The 19,829-nt window shown below is 48.1% G+C and overlaps 1 protein-coding gene across 3 annotated transcripts in view; it reads left to right on the top strand.

Moving 5' to 3' along the window:
- HDX (highly divergent homeobox) overlaps positions 1-19,829 on the top strand; it is a 115,079-nt gene that overhangs the window by 51,739 nt on the left and 43,511 nt on the right. For all 3 annotated transcript variants that reach the window (XM_073598092.1, XM_073598093.1, XM_073598094.1), the window contains one exon: positions 15,235-15,381. In XM_073598092.1, the coding sequence (XP_073454193.1) occupies positions 15,235-15,381 (147 nt within the window). The remainder of the gene's footprint in view (positions 1-15,234; positions 15,382-19,829) is intronic.

Consider the following 19,829-nt stretch of genomic DNA (forward strand, 5'->3'; position numbering starts at 1 on the left):
TTGGTCTACTTGTTGCCTAATCCCAACCTATGTCTTAAATAGTACCTCATCCCTATTGAACTGTAATTACCCAAGAGGGGAACCGGCTGGGACTTTAACGATACTAGACATGTGCAATTTGTTTCATTCCGAATTCGTGCCTTTTGTACTCCAGAAATAAATTCAGTTATTTTTATTCACCAAGATCTAAATAAATAAAACAAAATTGATATTGGGTGGAGTGATCCTTTAAAATCCCGGCTCCATTTCAGCCCATCGCCTTCAATAGTCTCTCTGTTCAGCCTACAAGTGGATTTGCGTCGTTCGCCGCCTGGCTGAGTCCGGGAAGCGGCACGAGTTAATGACTTCTATTCATGTTGTCGCTGATCCGTGTAAATAACGGTAAAAGGAGGAAAGAGAATAGTTATGCGGGAGGCAAAACATTGATTATCCAGATTAGCGGCGGCAGAAGAATAGCGTGTTACCTTCTCATTATACCGCGTTTCATTCCTGTGCTAAACAGCTTTCACGCTGGTAGGACGTATTATACGGGAACAATCAACCGTAATCTCCTACGCCTGCTTTTCACACCCTGGCCCTAGACCCCTCCTTTCATTCAATGTCCATAGACCCCTCTTTATCCCTTGTCCATAGACTTTTCTTTCATTGCGTGTCCATAGACCCCCCCCCCCCCCACATCCCCTGTCCGTAGGCCACTTATTCATTCAATGTCCATAGACCCCTCCTTTATCCCTTGTCCATAGACCACTCTTTCATTGTGTGTCCATAGACCACTCCCCCTTTCATCCCCTTTCCGTAGGCCACTTATTCATTCAATGTCCGTAGACCCCTCCTTTCATCCCCTGTCCATAGACCACCCTTTCATTCAATGTCCATAGACCCCCCCCCCTTCATCCCTTGTCCATAGATCTCTCTTTCATTGCGTGTCCATAGACCCCCCACCCCCCTTTCACCCCCTGTGCATAGACCACCCTTTCATTCCATACGTGTCCATAAACTACACCCCCCCCCCCCCCCCATCACCTGTCCATAGACCACTCTTTCATTTTGTGTCCATAGACCCCCCACATCCCCTGTTCATAGACCACCCTTTCATTCCATGTCCATAGACCCCCCCCCCCCCCCCCTTCATCCCCTGTCCACCCATAGACTCAACTTTCATCCTTCATCCAAAGATGTCATTTTTATTGCTTTACCCATAGACCCACCCGTCATACTCTCCCCACAGACCGCCTTTCATCCTCTGACCATAGACCCATCTTTCTTGCTCCACCCATGGACCCACATTTCATCACTCATCCATAGACCCACCCATTTATCCCACTTATAGACCCGCTTTTCATCCTCCAACCATAGACCCACATTTTATCCATTGCTTTACATCCACCATTCGCAGATCTTCACCTACTGCCCATAGATCTGCCTTTTTATTCCCTACCCAAAGTCCTGCCATTTATCCCCTGTCTATATACTTAGATAAAGGTACGTCACACTTGTCTATATACAGGGCCTTTCACCCCCCCCCCCCCCCGATCTTTCTTTTATCCTCCACCTATAGACCCACCTTTCGTTTGTTCAAATAGACACCCAACTTTCAAATAGACACCCAACTTTCAAATAGACACCCAACTTTCAACCCTTGCTTTCCATTCTCCATCTTCAGGTCCCCTTTTTTAACTCCTACCCATAGACCTGCTTTTCATTCCTTATCCGTAGGCCCACTTTTCATGCTCCCGCCATAGACCCGCCCTTAACTGCCCCGATCACAGACCTATCCCTCATCCCCGCCCATAGACCCACTTTTTACCCTCTTGCCCATAGGCTCACCTTCTACCTACAACCCTTCCCCCACACACCCATTTCTATCTTTCCTCCCCACAGACCCACCTTTCACTGCTCCTGCCCATAAACCTAGTACCCCCAACCCCCCCACGCACCATAATACTACCTTTTACCCCATCTCTTGTTCCCCTGAGATGAGGCTAATACTAGGGTTGCTGCCGCAATGTACTGTATAATCATGATCGTTTATACAGTATAAGTGTGTATATTCATGAATAGATCATTTAAAGCAGGGGTCTCAAACTGGTGGCCCTCCAGTTGTTGTGAAACTACAAGTCCCATGAGGCGTTGCAAGGCTGACAGTTACAGTGCCTGGAAAAAGTATTCACACCCCTTGAAATTTCCCACGTTTTGTTACAACCAAAAACATAAATGTATTTTATTGGGATTTTATGTGATAGACCAACACAAAGTGTCACATAATTGTGAAGTGGAAAGAAAATGATAAATGATACAAATAAATATGTGAAAAGTGTGGGGGGGGCATTTGTATGGCGCCCCCCGGAGTCAATACTTTGTAGAACCCCCTTTCTCTACAAGTCTTTTTGGGGATGTCTCTACCAGCTTTGCACATCTAGAGAGGACATTTCTGCCCATTCTTCTTTGTAAAATATCTCAAGCTCTGTCAGATTGGATGGAGAGCGTCTGTGAACAGCAATTTTCAAGTCTTGCCACAGATTCTCAATGTGATTTAGGTCTGGACTGTGACTGGGCCATTCTAACACATGAATATGCTTTGATCTAAACCATTCCATTGTAGCTCTGGCTGGATGTTTCGGGTCGTTGTCCTGCTGGAAGGTGAACCTCCGCTCCAGTCTCAAGTCTTTTGTAGACTCTAACAGGTTTTCTTCTAAGATTGTCCTGTATTTGTCTCCATCCATCTTCCCATCAACTCTGACCAGCTTCCCTGTCCCTGCTGAAGAAAAGCATCCCCACCACATGATGCTGCCACCACCATGTTTCACGGTGGGGATGGTGTGTTCAGGGTGATGGGCAGTGTTAGTTTTCCCCACACATAGCGTTTTGCTTTTAGGCCATAAAGTTGAATTTTGGTCTCATCTGACCAGATCACCTTCTTCCACATGTTTGCTGTGTCCTCCACATGGCTTCTCACAAACTACAAACAGGACTTCTTATGACTTTCTTTCACCAATGTCTTTCTTCTTGTCACTCTTCCATAAAGGGCAGATTTGTGGAGAACACGACTAATAGTTGTCCTGTGGACAGATTCTCCCACCTGAGCTGTGGATCTCTGCAGCTCCTCCAGAGTTACCATGGACCTCTTGGCTCTTCTCTGATGAATGCTCTCCTTGCCCGGCCGGTCAGTTTAGGTGGACGGCCATGTCTTGGTAGGTTTGTGGTTGTGCCATACTCTTTCCATTTTCCAATGATGGATTGAACAGAGCTCTGTGAGATGTTCAAAGCTTGGGAGATTTTTTTATAACCTAACCCTGCTTTATACTTCTCCACAACTTTATCCCTGACCTGTCTGGTGTGTTCCTTGGCCTTCATGATGCTGTTTGTTCACTAAGGTTCTCTAACACACCTCTGAGGGCTTCACAGAACAGCTGTATTTATACTGAGATTAAATAACACACAGGTGGACTCTATTTACTAATTAGGTGACTTCTGAAGGCCATTGGTTCCCCTAGATTTTAGTTGGGGGTATCAGAGTAAAGGGGGCGCCATACAAATGCCCCCCCCCCACACACACACACACACTTTTCACATATTTATTTGTATCATTTATCATTTTCCTTCCACTTCACAATTATGAGCCACTTTGTGTTGGTCTATCACATAAAATCCCAATAAAATTGGGATCACATTTAACATTTACGTTTTTGGTTGTAACATGACAAAATGTGGGAAATTTCAAGGGGTATGAATACTTTTTCAAGGCGCTGTACAAGCATGACCCCCTCAGGCAGAGGCATGATGGGACTTGTAGTTCCCGCGACAGCTGGAGGGCCGCCGGTTTGAGACCTCTAAAGGAACTGTATGTTGGTGGTCTTTGGTGGTTTCTTTCCACTTATCTTACATCTACCGGGACCTTAAGCCAGCAGAGTCTCGGCACTGCAGGGCCGCGGTGCTGACTATCCAAACTGAAGGGGTTAAACCGGCTCTGGTAAAATATCCAGAAATAAGGTAGAAATGATTTATTATTCAAGTCTTGAGAAAATCCTTTTGGGTTTGGACTGGGCTTTCATTTACATATTGTACTTTGAAGAATCTCCCCGTAGCTTTGTTAATGTGTGAAGACTCTGGCTGGGAATGGAGGTTTAATCCCCGGCGCCCTCCAATATTTCGGCGGTATTAGGAGTAAACTCTTGTTTAATAAACCCTATAAGATTTAATGAATATTCCCCAAATGGAGAAGGGATGAAGCTCGAGGATCAGCCGTGAGTCCGCAGCCGACATCTTTTTTTTTTTTTGAAGTCTTTAAATTATTTCTCCGCAGCGCAGAGATTCGCGAAAAGTGCAGGAAAGGGCGCCAGGCTGTGGTGAGGATAATCGGGATCTGGGCTGAGCTCCAGCATCAGTGGAATCCTAAATACCCGCTTCACACGGGGCTTCAGTTTGTATGAGAGCAATGTGAACCGCGAGCCTTTAAAGCGCCCTTCAGCTCCTGTTTAGGAATGTTATTCACAGATCCTCATTATGGGGGGGAGGGGGGGCTGATTGCCACTTTAAGCGAGCTGCTAGCAGGCTTTGGCAGGCTTTCAACAAGCTTCAAGTTGTGTTGAAGCCTGCTAGCAGCTTGTTTAACCCCCTTCAATAACCTTCTTGGCCCAGGCCGATTTTCAGCTCTCAGCGCTGTCACACTTTGAATGACAATTACGCAGTCATGCTACACTGTACATATATGACATTTTTATCATTTTTTCACACAAATAGAACTTTCTTTTGGAGGTAATTAACCACTTGCCGCCCGCCATATAGCAAAATGACGTCGGCAAAGTGGTTGCGATATCCTGACCGCTGCTGTTGGTGTGACGTGTCAGTCTGATGCGCCGCAACTCCGATCTAGGTAAAGAGTCTCTGACGGAGACTCTTTACCATGTGATCAGCTGTGTCCAATCACGATGTAAACAGGAAGAGCCGTTGATCATTGATCTGACAGACGCGAGTAGAGGAGAGCCGATCAGCTGCTCTCCTGACAGGGGGGGTGTCTGTGCTGATTGTTTATCAGTGCAGCCCCCCCTGGGATGCCTGCCCAGGACCACCAGGGATGGCCACCACACTGGACCACCAGGTATGCCACCCTAGACCACCAGGGAAATGCCAATCAGTGCCAATAAAAAATGCCTGCCAGTGCCACCAGTGATGCCTATCAGTGAAATATATCAGTGCCAGCCATCAATGCCCATCAATGCCCATCAGTGCCGCCTTTCCGTGCCCATCAGTGCCGTCTATCAGTGCCACCCATAAGTACCCATCAGTGCAGCCTTTCAGTGCCCATCAGTGTCGCCTATCAGTGCCCACAAGTGCCACCTATGAATGCCCATCAGTGCCTCCTATCAGTGCTGCCTATCAGTGCCGCCTATGAATGCCCATCAGTGCCACCTATCAGTGATGCCTATCAGTGCCGCCTATCAGTGCCCATCGTCAGTGCCCATCAGTGCTGCTTATCAGTGCCCACCAGTGCCACCTATGAATGCCCATCAGTGCCACCTATCAGTGCTGCCTATCAGTGCCGCCTATCAGTGCCCATCAGTGCTGCTTATCAGTGCCCACCAGTGCCACCTATGAATGCCCATCAGTGCCGCCTATCAGTGCTGTCTATCAGTGCCACCCATAAGTACCCATCAATGCAGCCTTTTAGTGCCCATCAGTGTCGCCTATCAATGCCCATCAGTGCCACCCATCAGTGCTGCCTATCAGTGCCGCCCTGTCAGTGCCCATCAGTGCCACCTCATCAGTGTCATCTCATTGGTGCCGCCTTATCAGTGCAGCTTATTAGTGCTCATCAGTGAAGGAGAAAACTTACTTATTTTACAAAATTTTGTAACAAAAACAAAAAAACTTTTTTTTTCAATATTTTCGGTCTTTTTTTATTCGTTTAGCAAAAAAAAAAAAACAAACGCAGAGGTTATCAAATACAACCAAAAGAAAGCTCTATTTGTGGGAACAAAATGTTCGACATGAGCGATATGTCCTGAAGCTGCCCAAGATGTCGAAATGCTTCCGGGCTGAATGCGCCGCCACTGCTTCCGGAGGAGCCAAGCCCTTCGCTTTATAAGCCCACTGAATAGCCTGAATGATCCAAACGGCAATGGATCTAACTGAGGCCGGCATTCCCTTGTTCTTTTCATGGAGGAGGATGAAGAGAAAATCCGATTGACGAAAGGGGAGCCTTGGCTTCCAGATACTGTTTTAGAGTATATCAAGTGGATGGACATCCAGATTATCCACTGATCTGAAGGTGGGGAGCTGTCAAGGCTCAGCCTTTCCTTCTCTGAGCTGGCCGCTCAGCTGTCGGCTAATTACCAGCTCTCATCTCTCTCCACAGTTACTCAGCTGTTGATGATTTCCTGCTCGTCAGTCCTGCCTACTTAAGCCGTCCAGTCCAGATAATCTCTGCCTTCACCTTGGTCAACATGACAGAAACGTTCTCCTGCAATCCTTGCTTTGCTGACCTCCCTTCTGGCTCCAGATCCTACTTGCTGTTCCACTACATTGATCCCTGACTTCTGGCTTGGCTTAAGTAGGCAGGACTGACGAGCAGGATATCATCAACAGCTGAGCAACTGAGAGAGATGGGAGCTGGCAATTAGCCGACAGCTGAGCGGGCAGCTCAGAGAAGGAAGGGCTGAGCCCAGCCCTGACAGGAGCTCAACCTCTTGATTCTCATGTAAAATTGTGATCACTTTAGGGGTTGGGCCCCCAGCATGGGGATTAGCACCACTCTATCTGGAAAGAAAGTTAGAACAGGCTCCTTTGAACCCAGGTCCCCTGATTTCAGATGCTCTTTTTGCTGAAGTGACGGCCACCAGAAAGGTGGTTATAAGAGTAAGTTCTTTAACCGAGACACGGCCCTTGGCCGGGGCAAAGGTTTATGGGAGAGGGGTCCTATTGGGTAGTTATGGAGGCGGGGCTAATCCACACGTAGGCTGCCGTGGAGTCTGTCAGGAAGCGCATTTTTTTTCCGTTTCTGTTATAACATCTTTCTACATAAATTTCGGCCAAATTGTATTCTGCTACATTTCTTTGGTCAAAATAACCCAAATCAGCATATATTATTTAGTCTGTAGGAAAGTTATAGAGTCCACAAACTAGGGGATAAACGTATATCTGAAAATCGATCAATCCTGACGTACTGACGGCCGATTTCATTTCTTGAAGCTCAAAAACGCCGGGACAGTACAAATACCCTCCCAAAATGACCTTTTTGGGAAAGTAGACAGTCCAAGGTATTTAGTAAGAGGCATGGTTAGTTTTTTGAAGTTGTAATTTTTTGTCACTTTTTTTGGAAAATGAGAAATTTTAAAAAAAAAAATTTTTTTTTTTCACAATTTTTTTTTTTTGTTACATATTGTCACCAGTGCAGCATAGCGTCATCATATAATGGGTGTAGCCGTGATCAGTGACACCGACTGAAAAAAAAAATTTAATTATTATTATTTTTTTATTCTGCTTTTTCTCTATTCTCTATTTTTTCTATTCTTCTTTTTTTTTTCTTTTTTATTACATTTAAAAAAAAAACATTTATTAAACACTGTTACCAGAGCTAAACAGTGTTACCATCCCTCAAAATTTCTGCTCGCGTTTGGCGAGTGGCAATTAGTTGGGGGTGGGCGTGGAGCGGGGGGCGGACTGGGCCGACCATTTTCTTGGCTGATCGTTTCTGGCATCTCATTCCCTGTAAAAAAGGGCCACATCGCTTCTGCCAGAAGAGATCAGCCAGGAAACTGTCAGGAGAGCCGGCCGGGTCGCACAGAGCGGGGATCTCCCGCTGTCACACATGCTGTATATGAAATGCCAGCCACTGTCAAACGAAGTCCCGCCTCCTGGACCGGCTCCTATGATAGACAGCAAACTGGTCCAATGTCGGTTCAGGAGGCGGGACTTTGACATCGACCGACATTTCAAATACAAGCCGCATCTCAGCGGGAGATCCCCGCTCTGTGTGATCCGGATGGCAATCCCCCCGATTCCTCCCTGTGGCCTCTTGCTGCATTGATGGGCACTGATAGGCTGCATTGATGGGCACTGATAGGCTGCATTGATGGGTACTGATGAAGCTGCATTGATGGGTACTGATGAAGCTGCATTGATGGGTACTGATAAAGCTGCATTGATGGGCACTGATGAAGCTGTATTGATGGGCACTGATAGGTTGCATTGATGGGCACTGATGAAGCTGCATTGATGGGCACTGATGAAGCTGCATTGATGGGCACTGATGAAGCTGCATTGATGGGCACTGATGAAGCTGCATTGATGGGCACTGATGAAGCTGCATTGATGGGTACTGATGAAGCTGCATTGATGGGTACTGATGAAGCTGCATTGATGGGTACTGATGAAGCTGCATTGATGGGCACTGATGAAGCTGCATTGATGGGTACTGATGAAGCTGCATTGATGGGCACTGATGAAGCTGCATTGATGGGCACTGATGAAGCTGCATTGATGGGCACTGATGAAGCTGCATTGATGGGTACTGATGAAGCTGCATTGATGGGTACTGATGAAGCTGCATTGATGGGCACTGATGAAGCTGCATTGATGGGCACTGATGAAGCTGCATTGATGGGCTGCATTGATGGGCACTGATAGGCTGCATTGATGGGTACTGTTGAAGCTGCATTGATGGGCACTGATGAAGCTGCATTGATGGGTACTGATGAAGCTGCATTGATGGGCACTGATAGGCTGCATTGATGGGTACTGATAGGCTGCATTGATGGGTACTGATGAAGCTGCATTGATGGGTACTGATAAAGCTGCATTGATGGGCACTGATGAAGCTGTATTGATGGGCACTGATAGGTTGCATTGATGGGCACTGATGAAGCTGCATTGATGGGCACTGATGAAGCTGCATTGATGGGCACTGATGAAGCTGCATTGATGGGCACTGATGAAGCTGCATTGATGGGTACTGATGAAGCTGCATTGATTGGTACTGATGAAGCTGCATTGATGGGCACTGATGAAGCTGCATTGATGGGTACTGATGAAGCTGCATTGATGGGTACTGATGAAGCTGCATTGATGGGCACTGATGAAGCTGCATTGATGGGCACTGATGAAGCTGCATTGATGGGCACTGATGAAGCTGCATTGATGGGCACTGATGAAGCTGCATTGATGGGTACTGATGAAGCTGCATTGATGGGTACTGATGAAGCTGCATTGATGGGCACTGATGAAGCTGCATTGATGGGCACTGATGAAGCTGCATTGATGGGCTGCATTGATGGGCACTGATAGGCTGCATTGATGGGTACTGTTGAAGCTGCATTGATGGGCACTGATGAAGCTGCATTGATGGGTACTGATGAAGCTGCATTGATGGGCACTGATGAAGCTGCATTGATGGGTACTGATGAAGCTGCATTGATGGGTACTGATGAAGCTGCATTGATGGGTACTGATGAAGCTGCATTGATGGGCACTGATGAAGCTGAATTGGTGGGTACTGATGAAGCTGCATTGATGGGTACTGATGAAGCTGCATTGATGGGTACTGATGAAGCTGCATTGATGGGCACTGATGAAGCTGCATTGATGGACACTGATTAAGCTGCATTGATGGGCACTGATGAAGCTGCATTGATGGGCACTGATGAAGCTGCATTGATGGGCATTGATAGGCTGCATTGATGGGCACTGATGAAGCTGCATTGATGGGCACTGATGAAGCTGCATTGATGGGCACTGATGAAGCTGCATTGATGGGCATTGATAGGCTGCATTGATGGGCACTGATGAAGCTGCATTGATGGGCACTGATAGGCTGCATTGATGGGCAAAGGTCAGGCTGCATTGATGGGCACTGATAGGCTGCATTGATGGGCACTGATGAAGCTGCATTGATGGGCACTGATGAAGCTGCATTGATGGGCACTGATAGGCTGCATTGATGGGCACTGATGAAGCTGCATTGATGGGCACTGATGGGCTGCATTGATGAGCACTGATAGGCTGCATTGATGGGTACTGATGAAGCTGCATTGATGGGTACTGATGAAGCTGCATTGATGGGCACTGATGAAGCTGCATTGATGGGCACTGATAGGCTGCATTGATGGGCACTGATGAAGCTGCATTGATGGGCACTGATGAAGCTGCATTGATAGGCACTGATAGGCTGCATTGATGGGCACTGATGAAGCTGAATTGATGGGCACTGATAGGCTGCATTTATGGGCAAAGGTCAGGCTGCATTGATGGGCACTGATAGGCTGCATTGATGGGCACTTATGAAGCTGCATTGATGGGCACTGATGAAGCTGCATTGATGGGCACTGATGAAGCTGCATTGATGGGCACTGATAGGCTGCATTGATGGGCACTGATGAAGCTGCATTGATGGGCACTGATGGGCTGCATTGATGAGCACTGATAGGCTGTATTGATGGGTACTGATGAAGCTGCATTGATGGGTACTGATGAAGCTGCATTGATGGGCACTGATGAAGCTGCATTGATGGGCACTGATGAAGCTGAATTGATGGGTACTGATGAAGCTGCATTGATGGGCACTGATGAAGCTGCATTGATGGGCACTGATAGGCTGCATTGATGGGCACTGATGAAGCTGCATTGATGGGCACTGATGAAGCTGCATTGATGGGCATTGATGAAGCTGCATTGATGGGCACTGATGAAGCTGCATTGATGGGCACTGATAGGCTGCATTGATGGGCAAAGGTCAGGCTGCATTGATGGGCACTGATAGGCTGCATTGATGGGGACTGATGAAGCTGCATTGATGGGCACTGATAGGCTGCATTGATGGGCAAAGGTCAGGCTGCATTGATGGACACTGGTGAGGCTGCTCCATGGATGGGCATTCATTAGGCTGCACTGATGGGCACAGTTATCTGTAAATAACTTTGCAGTGCGTTGCAGCAGAGATATAATTTTATTTCATTTTAAAGAGGACAAATAATAGAATCAAATATACAGTAACCATATAATTTTTTTTTTATCTATTTTTTTTAATTTTTTTTTTTTTAATTTTAATAGTGACCCCCGAGGGGCGGGGGGGGGGGTGTTTTGCTTCCCTGTAAACCAGCCAATCAGAGTTGAGATGATTTGCACTCCATGGACACTTTTTGATCCTTATTATATCTAATAACGCAGAGTTTGTACCGATCGTAAATCCCCCGGAGTTCCCTGGTATAGAAATCCGCGCAACAAATCACGCGGCGCTGAGAACGGCGTCCAGCCGCTTCACTACTGTCGCCATTTCCTGATCAAACACAGAGCTGAGTGATATCAGTGGGATTCCTCTCCTCAGATCTCTCTGCTGCGTTTTGGATTGCCAGATGTGCATTTTAATGAGACGTCTGCAGGCAACGTGATGTGATATTGAGCGTGTGTAGAACCCGGGGTCATGAGAAAGATACGAAGCCTGAGACTCCTGAAAATGCTGATTGCCTGGCTGCTGTGTTTATTTTCTGAGTCGTTATCTGGAACAAGCATGTCGTCAGTGAAATCGCAACTCTGAGGGCCGATTCACACCAGAACTGCACAGGAACACTGTCCGTATTTCCTGTGCGAATCCTCTGTAGTGCGATTTTGCAGCCCCTTTCCTGCACTGCATTCGGTGTACCAGAATACAATATACCTGTATACAGGATACAAAGTAACATTGTTTATAAAAATTGATCAGATAGGAGATACAAAGTAACATTGTTTATAAACATTGATCAGACGGGAGATAGAGAGATACAAAGTAACATTGTTTATAAACATTGATCAGACAGGAGATAGAGGGATACAAAGTAACATTGTTTATAAACATTGATCAGACAGGAGATAGAGAGATGCAAAGTAACATTGTTTATAAACATTGGTGAGTCAGGAGATAGAGGGATACAAAGTAACATTGTTTATAAACATTGATCAGATGGGAGATAGAGAGTCAGAGGATCATTAAGACAGCCAGACAACTAGAGTTTTCAGAAAGAGAGTTCGGAAATGGCAGCCTTCATGTTTCTCAAAGCAAGTTTTGAATTTTGTTGGTGAAATACATTGTATCTGTTAGTAAATAGAAGCCGCTGTTTAGAAGTCTGTCACAAGACTGAGTGTGGAGCTGTTGTAGTAATGTATGGAGAATGACCCCCAATATAGAGCGTGGAGCCGTTAATGTAATGTATGGAGAATGACCCCCAATATAGAGCATGGAGTCATTGATGTAATGTATGGAGATTGACCCCCAATATAGAGCGTGGAGCCGTTGATGTAATGTATGGAGAATGACCCCCAATATAGAGCGTGGAGCCGTTGATGTAATGTATGGAGAATGACCCCCAATATAGAGCGTGGAGCTGTTGATGTAATGTATGGAGAATGACCCCCAATATAGAGCGTGGAGTCATTGATGTAATGTATGGAGAATGACCCCCAATATAGAGCGTGGAGCCGTTGATGTAATGTATGGAGAATGACCCCCAATATAGAACGTGGAGCCGTTGATGTAATGTATGGAGAATGACCCCCAATATAGAGCGTGGAGCTGTTGATGTAATGTATGGAGAATGACCCCCAATATAGACCGTGGAGTCATTGATGTAATGTATGGAGAATGACCCCCAATATAGAGCGTGGAGCCGTTGATGTAATCTATGGAGAATGACCCCCAATATAGAGTGCGGAGCTGTTGATGTAATGTATGGAGAATGACCCCCAATATAGAACGTGGAGCCGTTGATGTAATGTATGGAGAATGACCCCCAATATAGAGCGGTTGAGCCGTTGATGTAATGTATGGAGAATGACCCCCAATATAGAGCGTGGAGATGTTGATATAATGTATGGAGAATGACCCCCAATATAGAACGTGGAGCCGTTGATGTAATGTATGGAGAATGACCCCCAATATAGACAGGTTGAGTCGTTGATGTAATGTATGGAGAATGACCCCCAATATAGAACATGGAGCCATTGATGTAATGTATGGAGAATGACCCCCAATATAGAACGTGGAGCCGTTGATGTAATGTATAGAGAATGATCCCCAATACAGAGCAGTTGAGCCGTTGATGTAATGTATGGAGAATGACCCCCAATATAGAGTGTGGAGCTGTTGATGTAATGTATGGAGAATGACCCCCAATATAGAGCGTGGAGCCGTTGATGTAATGTATGGAGAATGACCCCCAATATAGAACGTGGAGCCGTTGATGTAATGTATGGAGAATGACCCCCAATATAGAGCGGTTGAGCCCTTGATGTAATGTATGGAGAATGACCCCCAATATAGAACGTGGAGCCGTTGATGTAATGTATGGAGAATGACCCCCAATATAGAGCGTGGAGCCGTTGATGTAATGTATGGAGAATGATCCCCAATATAGAGCGGTTGAGCCGTTGATGTAATGTATGGAGAATGACCCCCAATATAGAGCGGTTGAGCCGTTGATGTAATGTATGGAGAATGACCCCCAATATAGAACGTGGAGCTTTTGATGTAATGTATGGAGAATGACCCCCAATATAGAGCGTGGAGCCGTTGATGTAATGTATGGAGAATGACCCCCAATATAGAGCATGGAGCCATTGATGTAATGTATGGAGAATGACCCCCAATATAGAGCGTGGAGCCGTTGATGTAATGTATGGAGACTGACCCCCAATATAGAACGTGATGCCGTTGATGTAATGTATGGAGAATGACCCCCAATATAGAGCGTGGAGCTGTTGATGTAATGTATGGAGAATGACCCCCAATATAGAGCGTGGAGCTGTTGATGTAATGTATGGAGAATGACCCCCAATATAGAGCGTGGAGTCATTGATGTAATGTATGGAGAATGACCCCCAATATAGAGCGTGGAGCCGTTGATGTAATGTATGGAGAATGATCCCCAATATAGAGAGTGGAGCCGTTGATGTAATGTATGGAGAATGACCCCCAATATAGAGCGTGGAGCCATTGATGTAATGTATGGAGAATGACCCCCAATATAGAGCATGGACCTGTTGATGTAATGTATGGAGAATGACCCCCAATATAGAGCGTGGACCTGTTGATGTAATGTATGGAGAATGACCCCCAATATAGAGCGTGGACCTGTTGATGTAATGTATGGAGAATGACCCCCAATATAGAGCATGGAGCCATTGATGTAATGTATGGAGAATGACCCCCAATATAGAGCGTGGAGCCGTTGATGTAATGTATGGAGAATGACCCCCAATATAGAACGTGATGCCGTTGATGTAATGTATGGAGAATGACCCCCAATATAGAGCGTGGAGCTGTTGATGTAATGTATGGAGAATGACCCCCAATATAGAGCGTGGAGCTGTTGATGTAATGTATGGAGAATGACCCCCAATATAGAGCGTGGAGTCATTGATGTAATGTATGGAGAATGACCCCCAATATAGAGCGTGGAGCCGTTGATGTAATGTATGGAGAATGACCCCCAATATAGAGCGTGGAGCCGTTGATGTAATGTATGGAGAATGATCCCCAATATAGAGAGTGGAGCCGTTGATGTAATGTATGGAGAATGACCCCCAATATAGAGCGTGGAGCCATTGATGTAATGTATGGAGAATGACCCCCAATATAGAGCGTGGACCTGTTGATGTAATGTATGGAGAATGACCCCCAATATAGAGCGTGGACCTGTTGATGTAATGTATGGAGAATGACCCCCAATATAGAGCGTGGAGCCATTGATGTAATGTATGGAGAATGACCCCCAATATAGAGCGTGGACCTGTTGATGTAATGTATGGAGAATGACCCCCAATATAGAGCGTGGACCTGTTGATGTAATGTATGGAGAATGACCCCCAATATAGAGCATGGAGCCATTGATGTAATGTATGGAGAATGACCCCCAATATAGAGCGTGGAGCCGTTGATGTAATGTATTGAGAATGACCCCCAATATAGAACGTGATGCCGTTGATGTAATGTATGGAGAATGACCCCCAATATAGAGCGTGGAGCTGTTGATGTAATGTATGGAGAATGACCCCCAATATAGAGCGTGGACCTGTTGATGTAATGTATGGAGAATGACCCCCAATATAGAGCGTGGAGCCGTTGATGTAATGTATGGAGAATGACCCCCAATATAGAGCGTGGAGCCGTTGATGTAATGTATGGAGAATGACCCCCAATATAGAGCGTGGAGCCATTGATGTAATGTATGGAGAATGACCCCCAATATATCTCTCTTTGTGTCTGGGCAGCTCCAGGATCGCACTCAGTTCAGTGACCATGACCTGGCCACCCTGAAGAAGTACTGGGACAACGGCATGACCAGCTTGGGCTCCGTGTGTCGGGAGAAGATCGAAGCCGTGGCCGCGGAGCTGAACGTGGACTGCGAGATAGTGCGGGTGAGGAGGACGCACATTGGGGGAGGATGAGATATAAAGGGGGAATCAGGGAGGCATTTTTGGAAAATGGTGGAAATTTGTGAGGGAGAATTCAGGGGTGGGGGTGTGGGTTGGGTAAAATGGAGAATTGGAGAGGGTGTTGAGTTACTGTGGGGGTTCGAACATGTGAGGGGATTAGGAATTTGGGACATAGTTAAGGAAATGGGGGGAACAAGAAAGCAATTGGGGGAGGGGAATTGTAGAACAGGGTGAGGAAATGGGGAGAATCTGGGAAGTAGTTGGACTGAGAATTGGAGAACGGGTTGAGTTAATGTAGGGTTTGGCGATGGGGAGGATAAAGTGGTAATTGGGGTGATGGGACATGAAAATGGGGAGTGGTCAGGAAGACTTGGGGAGTGCTTGGATTGAGAATTAGGGAGGGGGTTAGGGATTGAGAGGTCTAAGGTGAGGGGTTAAAATTTAGAGAAATTGGCAGAAAAATGGGAAATTGGGGAGAAGTTTGATTAAGAATTAAGGGGGGGGGGGGGGTCTGGTTCTTTAATGTTCAGTCCACATCAAGCAATGTCAATGACTGCCAAATTAATGAATGCCAAGACTGGAGTTTACCCAGAATCCTTTACTGTATACACTCCCTGGCCATTTGATTAGGTCCCCTTTGCTAGTAGTGGCCACCATTATTTTCCAGCACTGCCTTAACCCTCTTGGACATGGAGGTCACCAGAGCTTCACAGGTTGTCACTGGAGTCCTCTTCCCCTCCTCCATGATGACATCACGGAGCTGGTGGATGTTAGAGACCTTGCGCTCCTCCACCTTCTGTTTGAGGATGTCCCACAGATGATCAATAGGGTTTAGGTCTGGAGACATGCTTGGCCAGTCCTTCACCTTTACCCTCAGCTTCTTTAGCGAGGCAGTGGTGGTCTTGGAGGTGTGTTTGGGGTGGTTATCATGTTGGAATACTGCCCTGCGGTCCAGTCTCTGAAGGGAGGGGATCATGCTCTGCTTCAGTAGGTCACAGTACATGTTGGCATTCATGGTCCCCTCAATGATCTGTAGCCCCCCAGTGCCGGCAGCACTCATGCAGCCCCAGACCATGACACTCCCACCACCATGCTTGACTGTAGACAAGACACACTTGTCTTTGTCCTCCTCACCTGGTTGCCCCCACACACGCTTGTCACCATCTGAACCAAATACGTTTATCTTGGTCTCATCAGACCACAGGACATGGTTCCAGTAATCCATGTTCTTAGTCTGCTTGTCTTCAGCAAACTGTTTGTGGACTTTCTTGTCCATCATCTTTAGAAGAGGCTTCCTTCTGGAATGACTGCCATGCAGACCAATTTGATGCAGTGTGCAGCGTATGGTCTGAGAACTGACAGGCTGACCCCCCACCCCTACAACCTCTGCAGCAATGCTGGCAGCACTCATACGTCTATTTCCCAAAGACAACCTCTGGATATGATGCTGAGCACGTGACCTCAACTTCTTTGGTGGACCATGGCGAGGCCTGTTCTGAGTGGAACCTGTCCTGTTATACCGCTGTATGGTCTTGGCCACCGTGCTGCAGCTCAGTTTCAGGGTCTTGGCAATCTTCTTATAGCCTAGGCCATCTTTATGTAGAGCAACAATTCTTTTCTTCAGAACTCAGAGAGTTCTTTGCCATGAGGTGCCATGTTGTACTTCCAGTGACCAGTATGAGAGAGTGAGAGCGATAACACCAAATTTAACACACCTGCTCCCCACTCACACCTGAGACCTTGTAACACTAACGAGTCACATGACATCGGGGAGGGAAAATGGATAATTGGGCCCAATTTGGAGATTTTCACTTAGGGGTGTACTGACTTTTGTTGCCAGCGGTTTAGACATTAATGGCTGAGTGTTGAGTTATTTTGAGGGGACAGTAAATTTACACTGTTATACAAGCTGTACACTCACTACTTTACATTGTAGACAAGTGTCATTTCTTCAGTGTTGTCACATGAAAAGAGAGAAGAAAAGATTTACACAAATGTCACTGAGGGGTGTACTTACTTTCGTGAGATACTGTATATATATATATATATATAATGTTTAGGGGGTTCTAAGTAATTTTCTAACAAAAAAAAAAAATCAGAGTTTTTTATGTAGGAGAGAAATGTTAGGTCTGGGTGGGAACTGGTTAAATCTTTCCCCGTCATGGAAGGGTTAATGGACGCCGGTCACAGTCCGTTTGGTGAAATAGCGACGATTGTAAAGTAGATTTTCTGGCCACCAACTCCCGATGCCGGGTATGAATTCCAAAGGCAGCTCTTTAAATTGCATGAGACGCAGCGCCTGACAGGAGGCCTGGAATAGATAGGAGCGGGTGCAGAATAAATCTCCACGCTGCAATCCACTTACTCATCCTGTCTGTGCGGCTAAATATAGACACAAACCGCAGGTGAGCGGGATCGATCGGAGAACATCGCTATGAATCACCCCCACCGTCCAGGAGAATCACCATCACCGTCCTGGACAATCACCCCCACCGTCCGGGAGAATCACCATCACCGTCCGGGGCAATCACCCCCACCGTCCGGGAGAATCACCATCACCGTCCGGGGCAATCACCCCCACCGTCCTGGACAATCACCCCCACCGTCCTGGACAATCACCCCCACCGTCCTGGACAATCACCCCCACCGTCCTGGACAATCACCCCCACCGTCCTGAAGAATCACCCCCACCGTCCGGGACAATCACCCCCACCGTCCGGGACAATCACCCCCACTGTCCTGGAGAATCACCTCCACCGTCCGGGACAATCACCCCCACCGTCCTGGACAATCACCCCCACCGCCCTGGAGAATCACCCCCACCGTCCGGGACAATCACCCCCACCGTCCGGGACAATCACCCCCACCGTCCGGGACAATCACCCCCACCGCCCTGGAGAATCACCCCCACCGCCCTGGAGAATCACCCCCACCGTCCGGGACAATCACCCCCACCGTCCTGGAGAATCACCCCCACCGTCTGGGAAAATCACCCCCACCGTCTGGGAAAATCACCCCCACCGTCCGGGACAATCACCCCCACCGTCCGGGAAAATCACCCCCACCGTCCGGGACAATCACCCCCACCGTCCGGGACAATCACCCCCACCGTCCGGGAGAATCACCCCCACCGTCCGGGAGAATCACCCCCACCGTCCTGGAGAATCACCCCCACCGTCCGGGACAATCACCCCCACCATCCTGGAGAATCACCCCCACCTTCTGGGAGAATCACCCCCACCGTCCGGGAGAATCACCCCCACCGTCCGGGAGAATTACCCCCACCGTCCGGGAGAATCACCCCCACCGTCCAGGAGAATCACCCCCACCGTCCAGGAGAATCACCCCCACCGTCAGGGACAATTACCCCCACTGTCCTGGAGAATCATCTCCACCGTCCGGGACAATCACCCCCACCGTCCTGGAGAATCACCCCCACCATCCTGGAGAATCACCCCCACCGTCCGGGAAAATCACCCCCACCGTCCGGGACAATCACCCCCACCGTCCGGGACAATCACCCCCACCGTCCGGGACAATCACCCCCACCGTCCGGGAGAATCACCCCCACCGTCCTGGAGAATCACCCCCACCGTCCTGGAGAATCACCCCCACTGTCCGGGAGAATCACCCCCACCGTCCGGGAGAATCACCCCCACCGTCCGGGAGAATCACCCCCACCGTCCGGGAGAATCACCCCCACCGTCCTGGAGAATCACCCCCACCGTCCGGGACAATCACCCCCACCATCCTGGAGAATCACCCCCACCTTCTGGGAGAATCACCCCCACCGTCCGGGAGAATCACCCCCACCGTCCGGGAGAATTACCCCCACCGTCCGGGAGAATCACCCCCACCGTCCAGGAGAATCACCCCCACCGTCCAGGAGAATCACCCCCACCGTCAGGGACAATTACCCCCACTGTCCTGGAGAATCATCTCCACCGTCCGGGACAATCACCCCCACCGTCCTGGAGAATCACCCCCACCATCCTGGAGAATCACCCCCACCGTCCGGGAAAATCACCCCCACCGTCCGGGACAATCACCCCCACCGTCCGGGACAATCACCCCCACCGTCCGGGACAATCACCCCCACCGTCCGGGAGAATCACCCCCACCGTCCTGGAGAATCACCCCCACCGTCCTGGAGAATCACCCCCACTGTCCGGGAGAATCACCCCCACCGTCCGGGAGAATCACCCCCACCGTCCGGGAGAATCACCCCCACCGTCCGGGAGAATCACCCCCACCGTCCGGGAGAATCACCCCCACTGTCCAGGAGAATCACCCCCACTGTCCAGGAGAATCACCCCCACCGTCCGGGACAATCACCCCCACCGTCCGGGACAATCACCCCCACCGTCCTGGAGAATCACCCCCACCGTCCGGGAGAATCACCCCCACCGGGAGTGTAGGAGAAAAAACTG

Source organism: Aquarana catesbeiana, linkage group LG09 (assembly GCF_042186555.1).
Source record: "Aquarana catesbeiana isolate 2022-GZ linkage group LG09, ASM4218655v1, whole genome shotgun sequence".
Lineage (NCBI taxonomy): Eukaryota > Metazoa > Chordata > Amphibia > Anura > Ranidae > Aquarana > Aquarana catesbeiana.